The 10799-nt window shown below is 51.3% G+C and overlaps 1 protein-coding gene across 1 annotated transcript; it reads left to right on the top strand.

The window, feature by feature from the left end:
* Nucleotides 1-296: 296 nt before the first annotated feature.
* Nucleotides 297-7146, top strand: LOC306956287 (ETS translocation variant 3-like; the record flags this gene model as incomplete). The annotated part of the gene is made up of 4 exons (XM_079547650.1): nt 297-342; nt 1364-1601; nt 3318-3433; nt 5948-7146. 4 exons carry the CDS (start codon nt 297-299, stop codon nt 7144-7146), a joined length of 1599 nt encoding a protein of 532 aa, XP_079403776.1.
* Nucleotides 7147-10799: the final 3653 nt, after the last annotated feature.

Consider the following 10799-nt stretch of genomic DNA (forward strand, 5'->3'; position numbering starts at 1 on the left):
CATCTGGGTGAGCTCAGCGGCTTGTGTGTTTTGGCAGCGCGGCCGTCTCGTAACAGGAGACAAACTGCACTGGGCTTGTTTTGTCTGCCTCACGGCCCCGCCGGGCCGCTCCGACACGGCAGCGCCGAGCAGAGCCCGACGCCCCACGGTGCAGCTGCACGGCGACGGGGGCACCGACGGTGGGGTGCGGGTGCAGGGAGGGGAGGGCTGGGATTCAAAGCGCTGCCTGCGAGGTCGTTGTAGCGATAGCGCTGGCGCTGATTTCCTTCTGTTTCGCAGTCAGCAGGAGGGAGAAAATGAAAGCAGGCTGCAGCATTGTGGATAAGCCAGAAGGAGGAGGAGGTAAGGACACGCGCGCCGCGTGGAAGGCTGAGCGCAGGGTGTTCAGCTGTTACAAATTCTTTTCCCAGGCTGAAGGAGCTCAGGCGGGATTAATTCCACCTCTCCTCAAAGCTCTTTGCTGTGTGTCACTGGGAATCGATAAGGCTCCCGCTCGGTGCACTCTCAGCCAGTTTTACAACCTCGTGAGCTCTGTGTTAATATGCAAATGGATCCTCGTGGAGACATTTTGTTTGTGAGGGTTTGGGAGCTCCAAGTGTGCTCCCCCCCCCCCCAGGGCTGGCGCTGCGCTCCCTGGGTTTGTTTCAGCCGCAGCCTGCGATGTGGGGAGGTGGGAGGGGGGGTTGAGGGAGGGGGGGGGGGTGGGTGCCATCTGAGCACGACGAGGCTCTGCGCACGCTGCCTGAGCTGAAAATTGTGGCCACGACGATTTGGAAAACCGCGCAATAGCAGCTGTGCTGGGAAACTGCTCTGACAGAGCTGAACTTGGCAGTCGCTCAGAAACATCTGTTGGCGCGGCTGAGGGCTGGAGCAGGGTGCTGTGTTCTGGGGGATGTGGAGCTGGAGACCCCCAGAGCCACCCATGCTTGCCTTCTGAAAGAACAGTGCACCAGATATTCCAATCTGTTTTGGTTTTTCTCGTTATTTTGAGGCACCTGATGTCCGAATCGTACCAGTGTTTAAAGCTCTTGGGCTCCTTTCCACTGTGTCTGACTCTTGTATGGCTCTCATACCTCTGTGTGTTTTCCCGTTTTTTTTTTTTTCCTTGGGACTTCTCCAAGGAGAGTAGGGGTAAAATGAGTAAGAAAATGAGCAACTAGTGTGAGAAATCTGGGCTTCTTTTGCTTCTGCACTGAATACTTATTGGAATTACAGCTCCCAGCGATGCTCTGTGGTCCTCCTCTGGAAAGAACATTACCAATACGTAGCGCAGGCACTCGTTCCCAGCTGTAGCACTTGGCATTTGGGAGCTCTGTAGCTGTGAGCCATTATCTGAACGCCTCTTTTTTTGGCACTTCCTAAGGTTATCATTTCCCCGAGTGGGCATACAAGACCGAGTCCAGCCCTGGCTCGCGACAGATCCAGCTCTGGCACTTCATCCTGGAGCTGCTGCAGAAGGAGGAGTTCCGCCATGTCATTGCCTGGCAGCAGGGCGAGTATGGGGAGTTCGTCATCAAGGACCCCGACGAGGTGGCACGGCTGTGGGGCCGGAGGAAGTGCAAACCCCAAATGAACTACGACAAGCTGAGCCGAGCTCTCAGGTGAGCAGGAGATTCCCTGGGCCACCCATCTGGATAACTGACAGCAGGTGTTTTTGCTTCAACGCAGTTAACGTTTTTGGGGGTGGTTTTGTATCGGATCCGTGTTCTGGGATGTCAGACCAGGTACCAGAGTGTGAACAGGGAGACACAGGAGAGGGAATTCCTGGATCACCGTGACGTGTTTTGCGGCCAAGCGTCACAGTGTAAATTTGCACCTGGTGCTCAGGTTGTTATTATCAGGATGGGTTCCTTCCGGGGAGCTTTTCTGTCTCTTTTTTTTTTCACTGCTTCCACTGCTGATGCTGGCTTGAGCAAGAAGGTGTGGGAGGAAACCAGAGGCGTTACTCTATTATCACACCATCAACGATACGGTTTCAGAGAAAGCAGCTCCCCTTTCTAACATGCCTTTGTCTCTTTACTGCTAAACCTGGTGCCCAGTTCCAGGGATTGGGGGTGTGTCAGTCACCTGTCACCACCCCCTTCACGCTTTGTCACATACAGCAGTGAATTCCATGTCCTGACCCCAACGACATGAAGTTGTCTGTGGGTGAAGGGCACCCTCCAGCCACCGATGTCCCCTCATTGGAGACAGGGGCTGATTGCTCCTCCCTCTGCAATTCCAAAGACTAAAATCTCCCTTAATAGCTCTGTTCTATTTAGCCTCTCTCAGATGGTTTCTGTTTTTTCAGTGGCTAATCTGTATTTTGAAATACAGACTGTAAGAATGTCACACAAGCCTATGAAGCATTTCCAGCCCGTCAGGAGCACCCAGGTTCTTGACAGGTCCTGGCATTATCAGCACTGTCTGCTACGTGGACTTCGCTGCCTTACGCCCTATGATACCTCCTGGGTGGAGCTGGCAAAGACAAACAAGGCAGCAAGCACTCGAGTCCCATGCTGGAACAGGAAGGAAACGATAAATTGAATGGCGCTCAGGCTGTAATTGATTCATGGGAGTGGAAAATAGCCACCACCTGCCAACACTGATCATGTCTTGGCATCTCGGTGCCAAATGTGACAGCAGTGGGACAGGAGCACTGTGGCTATTGACAGTTGCTCCAGGTGGGGAGCTCTGGCTTGTTTCCCCTCCTTCTTGAGGAGCTGACGCTGCTTTGTTTGGGGTTTGCTGTGGCAACAGCATGTGTTAACCTAGCTCTGAGTGTGAAAAATTGTGTCTGGGATCTGCGTGAAGCACCTTAGCACACCATTATTACATGGCTGAGGACAAACAGTGGTGCTGGTGTAAATGGGGAGGAGGCTGTGGTGAAGTTTGTACCTCCTCTCCCGTGCTCTGCCTTTGTTGGGGCTGTGAATTATGGTGCTAATGGGTAAATGGAAAGGCAGCGACTTGCTCACAGGCCTGATGGCAGCAGGAAGCAGCCCTCCTGATGTGCAGCGTGATGCTTTGTACACTGTGCTGTGTTTGTGGCAGTGTGCTAAGCCTTGAGGACAGAAGGGAAAACAAAACCAGAGGGCATCCGGTTTGTTTGGTCCCCCTGCCATCGCACTGAGTTTTGTTCTGCTAAAATCTCGAGTACAGATTCCCCTTTCTCAGGTTCAGTGTCTCAGTGCAGGCTGTCAGCTAAGTCAGTTCCGGATCCCATCATGTTCATTTTTGTGAGTATGTCAATGGTGGATGTTGGTAGCATTACAAAACAAAGACTCTTAAACAGATCTCCACGTGCCTTGATTGGTCTCTCTGCCTTCCTTTTATAGATATTATTACAACAAGAGGATTCTTCACAAGACAAAGGGCAAAAGGTTTACTTACAAGTTCAACTTCAACAAGCTGGTGATGCCCAACTATCCGTTCATCAACATTCGGCCTAACGGTGAGCACAGAGTTGGGGCTGGCGACTTCCTTGCATGTCAGAGGGTGCAGGAGTGGGGCCAGGGCTGCAGCAGCCTCTGCACGTCCCCTATCAGTCACCTCCTACTCTTGAAAGACTGCTGGGGCAATCAGGGCTGGTGTGGTGAGAATGCCTGGGCACTGATAAAGCTTTATCTGCAGCTCTCCTTCCCTCATGGTGCATCTGTGGTTGTCCTCAGGGGAGACCGGAGGCATTTTTGGTTTCCTATTTGAGCCTGCCTGCTGCTCTGCCTTTATTGGTGCTGCGGCTTTGCTTTGCTTTGCTGTTGGGGTGCGGGTGTCCTTGGGATAAGAGGATTTTATTTCTCTTGCAGGGACCTTGCCTCACATGTTTGTAATGTAAGTTTATGGCACCATATAAATGTGAGCCTCCTTGACAAGGCGCTTAAAGGTGCACAGCGAGGCGTATCTGTCAGCACTGCTGGAAAGTTCACAGCTTAGCAGCAGTTTGATCTCTGCTCCTCTCCTGCAGAAGCCTCTTATTGTTGCAGGTCTATTCCCTTCCTATCCAAAAAAGGGGGGTTGTTCTTTTGTTTGTTTGTTTTTTAGTCAACGTGTCTGGAGTTCAGAGAAACATAATAGTGAGCACAAAGTGTTTCTGGAGTTTCCAGAGAAGAGTAATAGCTTGTCAGTTTGGCTAAAATCACAGGTATTTCTTGATCCTCCCTGCAGCAGAATGGTGTGCTGACACTCAGGATAACAAGAAAGAATTTGGGAATGGAGCTTAATTGTTCCCTGCTTGTCCTAAAAGGCTTTTGAGTCTCTTGCCAGAAGCAGTAGCAGAAGTTCACACTGGGTTTGTCCTGGAGTCAGCATTACTGCTGTGGTTTCTCTGGAAGGAGGGTCCTTTGTTTGGAAGATCCTTTTTGGTGGAGTTAAATCCCCCCATAGCTAGATTTCTGCAGCGGGCCCCGATTGTCTCCACAACTGAACAGCCACCACACGACCAGGGGAATGAATGGCCATCGTGTCCATCAAAAAAAACAAACTTCTGGAAGTCATTACAGCGAGGCCCTAGACTGCAAACTCTCCGCAGCAAAGAAAGCGTGACTGCAGAGGCGCCTGAACCAGCCTTTCTCACAGCGCCGTGTTCTTCGTTCTCACCTCCAGAAGAGCGCCTGGGGGGAAGCCTTGAAGATTCGTCTAGCAGAGAGAGAAGGGAGAAGAGGGGGGGGGGGGGGGGAAAGCAGGGATTGAATGTTGACTCTGAAACATTAGTGGCTGAGAAAAACAGGTTACGTGTGGGCAAGGCGATTTCTCATCGGTGCTGTGCGCTCCGTGCCTACGTACAGCGATGACTGCGCGTTGATGTCGGCACTTGGAGCCCGCCTGCATCCATCTCTGCCTTGGGGGAGGCCTGGTGTGATAGCAAAGGCTTTGTCCTCTGGCCAAGCAGCAAGCGAGAAGACAGGACTGGGAGAAGAGAAATATTCATAGAGGCCTCACCTGCGTGAGACATGTTGCCTTTGTGGCAGCGGGGAGAAGGAAATGTATTCTCCAACAGTCCTTAGCCAAAGCATGGGGGTGTAAGATGTAGTACGAAACAGTGCTGCAAATCTATAATTACTTGCAGCAACAAGTCTGGGCAGTTCCAGCTCAATATTGCTCACTGCTGTTCCTTTTCCCTGTTTGCAGCCACTCCCTCCTATCTCTGGGGCATGCATTTAAAAAAAGAAGTTTGGAGAACTGGAATGCACTTGTCTAATTACAACCTGTTTTCTTTCCTTCTGGCTGGGATGGGGGTTGGGATATCAGACCTGTTTGGGGCACTGGAATCAGGTTTCTTGACTCGCTCACGCAGTTTGGAAGGGAAAGGAGAATCAAACGGTGTGTTGTGGAGGTGAGAAAGCGTGTGGAGGAATTTGCCTCAGTATGGCTCAGTGCAGCAGGAGTAAGATGCAGAGACATGGTTCTGTAGGCACCGTGGTGAAGCTCGCTTTGGGAGGATGGGGAAAGAGAAGCCTGCAGGAGCTAGCAATGGTATGGGCAGAAATATCAGAGAGAGAACATCCACAAATCAGGGACTTTCGGTATTCCACCCCAAGAGTTTGAGGTTTACCAGCAGCGTTTCTGCTGGTGGTGTTGGCACACAGTTAGTTGCTTAACCGTGCTCCTAACGCGCCGGCACCGAGAGCCGTTTTCTGGTTAAACCAAAGCGAAGAGGTCAGGGGAGGGCATCCAAAAGTGGAAGTTCCTTCAGTGCTGCTGGAGGCTCGAGAAACCTCCACCAAGGCTGAGAGGAGAAGATTCCTCCCAGCAGTGACGAGGTTTTGAGGTGGGCAGGAGCGAGGGGAGCAGATGGGGAAGGTGCCTCCCATCTGATCGTCTGCTGCGCTGCCGAGAGCTCTTGGTATTTTTGTGTTGCTCTTCCAAATGCCTGCGGCTGCAGCCCTAAAAGCAGCTCTGCCTCTGATTCAACTCCCTTGGCAACGGCGCTTTTAACTCTCCCCCTCTCTTTTCCTTTCCCCGTGCCCAGGTGTTGTGCCACAGAGCGCTCCTCCCGTCCCCACGGCTTCGTCCCGCTTCCACTTCCCACCTCTGGACAGCCACTCTCCCACTGACGATGCACAACCCGGCCGTTTCTCCGGCCCTTCCCTGGTCCCATCCAACCCAGAGGCCCTGGGCGACGGCGGTGAGAGGAAACCTGACCTCCCAGAGCTGGAGGACGGCTCCGCCGATTGGCGCCGTGGCGTGGATCTCATGGCCTCACGTAACACCGCGAGCGCCGGGGGTGTCAACCACCAGAAGCGCAAGCCAGACATCATGCTGCCTCTCTTCACCAGGCCCGGCATCTACCCGGATCCTCACAGCCCCTTTGCCGTGTCCCCTCTGCCAGGACGTGGCGGGGTCCTCAACGTCCCCATCTCGCCTGCGCTGTCCCTGACTCCCACCCTGTTCTCCTACAGCCCGTCTCCAGGCCTCAGCCCCTTCACAGGCAGCAGCTGCTTCTCTTTCAACCCTGAGGAAATGAAACACTACCTGCATTCGCAAGCTTGCTCCGTCTTCAACTACCACCTGAGCCCGCGGACTTTCCCCCGCTATCCGGGCCTCATGGTGCCACCACTACAGTGCCAAATGCCCATGGAGGAGCAGCCCCAGTTCCCCATCAAGCTGCAGCCTCCACCCGTCGGGCGCAAAAACAGGGAGAGACTGGAAAGCACCGAAGAGTCAGCGACCCCCCAGCTCGCCTCTCCGCCTCCCCCCAGGGTGAAGCTCGAGCCCCCTGTGGACAAGGAGGCCGAGCGCGAAGAGCCGCCCGCAAAGGGAAAAGACAAAAGCGAGAAGGAGGAAAATTCCAGCATGGCAGCGCCCAGCACCAGCCTGGAAGAGGAAAAGGGTTCGGTGTTTGCCAGACCTGCCGCCCCATCCTGGCACCCGGCACCTCTGGTGCCCACCCAGACCCTGGGCCCGGCCGAAGAGCCCCAAGATCAAGGGGAGAGCAGCGGTGAGAAACCCCCCAGAGAGCCGTCCGGAGAGCCTGGAACGCAAGAGAAGCGCGAGGACGCCCTGATGCCCCCCAAGCTGCGTCTCAAACGCCGCTGGAACGGGGACCGGCAGGCAGACGCCCCCGAGGAGCAGCCCAATGGCCGTGTCCCATGGAACGGGGTGCTGGGCAGCCCGCACCTCACGGCTGGGCCCAAGGCTGTGGCAGCCGCTGCTGCCTCTGATGCCTAAGGCTGCGTGCCGAAACCATCCGTGTATTTATGTAGCAAGGTTGCAGAGCGTTGGGGGGTGGGCGGGGGTAGGGGGGTAGGGGGGGGGGGCTGGGGCTAGATTGGTTTGATAATTCTAGAGACTGGGGGTGGGGGGGTTTAGGAGGGGGGTTGTGTTTCTTTTTGTTTTCGTTGTTGACTTGCAGGTGAGACGCGGTTGTCTTGTTCCGATTAGGAGAGGCGAGGGGTGCTGAGCTTCACACCTTGCATGAACTCCAGAGGGGTTGAGGCCTCCACCGAGACAGGGGAACTCCAGTGCAGTCTGTTCCCTGCGCGCTCTGTCTAGTATTTATAGAAGCGGGAATCTCTTTTTGAGTTCATCTAGTTCCTTTATTTGATGGAGTTCTGGTGCGATGGCGGGGAGGATTTCCTGACGATGGGAGACGTGTGCTGTGTGCCAGCATCGGAAGCTGTCTGCGTTTTTGGAAGGGTGTGGGGGGGGGGGGGGGTTGGGGGGGAAGGGCAGGGAGAGAGAATATTGCACTGTCCTCTGGTTGGAGAGGGCTGCAGAGAGACAGCTCTGTGTGCCGGGACGTGGCAGCGCTTTCAGGATGCGGCTGCCGTCCTTTGGGCCTTTCAGAAATACTGCAGAAGCCATGAGCAAATGATAGAATCTTTCAGGGAAGGGAGTGGGGGTGGGAAAAGAAGAGAAAAAAAAAAAAGAAAAAAAAAAAAAGAAAAAAAAAATAATAATAATAACCTAATGCCTTTAATATACGCATTAAAATGTACCCTAGGATTTTTTTTTTTTTTTTTTTTTTTTTTTTTTTTTTTTTAATGGTGTGGGTGGAGCTGGGAGCGATTGGAAGGTTAACACTGAAATGATTGTTGGTGAGTTCATGGAGAAGGAATGACAGGAGCTTTGTTCGATCTTTATTTCCTTTGTTTGGTTCCCCTATCACTTTGACTCATGCCTTAACTACGTATACACTTTATGAGAGCAGGGTCTGTTGGCAGAAGGAGCCTATGAGGAGCCAGAGGCGGTGGCCAAGATCGGGCTTCTCGGTGGAGGTGGATGCAGCCCCACAGTGGTCACAGGAGCACAGGCGGCGTGGAACTGCTCCGACCCGTGGTGTAAATCTCACTGTATTTGCTACAAATCTGCTATTTCCCTACGTAGCTGCGGTTCTCGTTAGGCTGATTAATTTAGGCTCCGGATTATGCCGAGGAAATGCTCTTCCCCTTCTTCCTTTCCTCCCTCCTCCCCCATTCCTGCTGCATCAGGATGGATTCTGAACGATTCCTCGGATGGAAATCATAAAAAAAACCATGGACCCCCACGTGGGGCAGAGCTGTGCCCACGGCGTGGCTGCGTGTCGGTGGTCCCGGCTGGCAGACGTGGGGGGTTTGGTGATGCTCAAAGGGGGTCAGGTGTGTGAACGTCGCGTCACCAAGCGCCCCGATACGCAGTGAATGTGGCTGCAGACCGGTGAGCATCCCCGCACCGGGGCTTTTTGGCACTCGGGGTCGGAGGGGAAAAGGACAGGAGCCCTCCTCAACCCCCTCAGCCAACGTCAGCGTGAACTCAGGAATTAGCAACACGAGGCCTTTCCCATCCGTAACGCATATCGTCGCCCCTCATTCCCAAGTGCCGGAGCCTTTTTTTTTTTTTTCAGAGGGTGGCTGCTCCCACCTGGGAGGAGGCGGCGCTGCCCTTTTTGTGCTTCTTTAAGGCAAAAAAAAAACAAAAAAACAAAAAAACAAAAACCCACCAAGATGAACTTTTGTCTGTTTGGCTTTAAAAGGTTTCTAATCGGTTCCAGGCCTGGGCTGGGGGTTCTTCATAGCCATTGCACTGCAAACTGGGAGCTCCGCCATCAGGGATAAGGACTCAGGTTCTCAGGACAACGGACCATGGAGCGGGGCAGTGCCACCCGCGGTGCGAGGCCCAGGGCAGCCCCCCCCCCTCTCCCCTCCTCCTCCCGGGGGGCAAAGGACATTATTATAGATAACAATTTACCTTTTGAAAGAAGAAGGAGGAGGAGGAGGAGGAGGAGGAGGGGAGAAAAAGAAAGAAAGAAAGAAAAAAAAATTTAAAAAAAAAAAAAAAAAAAAGAATTATATATATATATTCCAATGTGCCAAAATCTTTAAACTTGTAAAGTTTAAATGGTTGAAAATTCTCGACGTCCGCCTGTGCTAATTAATCCAGAGCATGTTAACGTTTCAAACCATTGGTTGGTTGGGGTTTTTTTTTTAATTTTATTTTATTTTATTTTTATTTTTTGGGGTTTTTTTTTTTTTGGCTTTGTTTAGTCTTAGGGAATCTGTAGGAAAAAGAGACTTTAATGGGACAACCGACGGCCGGCAGCTGGGAAGAAGCCCAAGGAAGGCAAGCAGGAGGATCCGACCTCATCCCAGCACCAGGATGGGGGGCAGCAGCAGCAGCAGAGCCCCCCCAGCAGCAGCATTAACACAGCAGCCCGGTTGTCCCTTTCTTTTTGTTTTCTTCCCTTTCATCATTGTTTTTTTTTTTTTTATTTATTCCACAATTAACGTCGTTTCGTTTATTTTTAATAACAGGTTTCTTTATTTTTTTGTTTTCTGTGTCTTTCCGGGATCCCGGTGGGTTTTTCAAAGCAGCAAGATTTCTTCTCTCGGTTTTGAACTAATCGTAATCAGATTCGTTGCTATTATAATTATTATTATTATTTTTCTCCTAAAAGAAGTTTCGATTTTAGAGTGTTTTTAAGTATTTACCCATAGAAAGTTGCTTTCTTTGTAATGAATCACTTCTCCTGAGGCATGTTCTATGACTTTACTAGACTCGATTCAGCAGGGATTAGGAAGGATGCATACACCTACATGGTGAGAGCAGCACGGTGTGTGTGCAGATGTACATAACAATGTAAAGTAGTCCTTAAATACTCCATTGTGCAGTGCCTTTAGACGTTCCACTTTCTATAAAGTCTTCAGAAACAAAACAAGCAAACAAAAAAAAAAAGTCGGCATATATATATTATATATATATGATGTAATGTTATAGAAATATATGTATAATATACATATTTTTGTTTTTTGGTTTTTTTTTTGTTTTTTTTTTTTTTTTCCAGGGGTATCTGATAGCTCTGTATTTTGTTATGGAAGTTGAAAAGAAAAAAAAAAAAAAAAAGAGAGGAAAAAAAAAAAAAAAAAAGAAAGAAAATTTAAAAAAAAAAAAGAAAAAAAAGAAAAAAGTATTTTACCTCAAATTAAAAAGTTAAATAAACCTTTTAAATAAGCGCGGCTGCTCTGTGCTCTGCTCTGAATCCCAGCGTCTCGGTGTGAAACGGGGAGGTTGGTGGCCCTGCATAAAGCAGGGGGGTCGGAGATTCGTCATCCTTGAGCTCCCTTCCAACCATGGCCAGTGATTTCTATGATTCCCCATTGCAACCAATGTTGTCCCCATCCTCTTTCCCCCCCCCCTCCAGTCTCCAGCAGGGTGGCTGGTGGGATTTGATGCTGTGAGAAGCCTCTCGGCCCTGGCAGCCGCTCTCCTCGACTCCATTTAACTCCAACTGGCCCAAATCCACGCCCTGAACTCGGCACGTTTGCTGCCCAGGCTTTGGGCCAATTGGCCTCGTGTGGTTTTGTTGTTTTTAAGTTGTTTGGGTTTTTTTTTTTTCATAAAGAGGG

Source organism: Tetrao urogallus (assembly GCF_951394365.1).
Source record: "Tetrao urogallus genome assembly, chromosome: 28".
In the NCBI taxonomy this organism is placed as follows: domain Eukaryota; kingdom Metazoa; phylum Chordata; class Aves; order Galliformes; family Phasianidae; genus Tetrao; species Tetrao urogallus.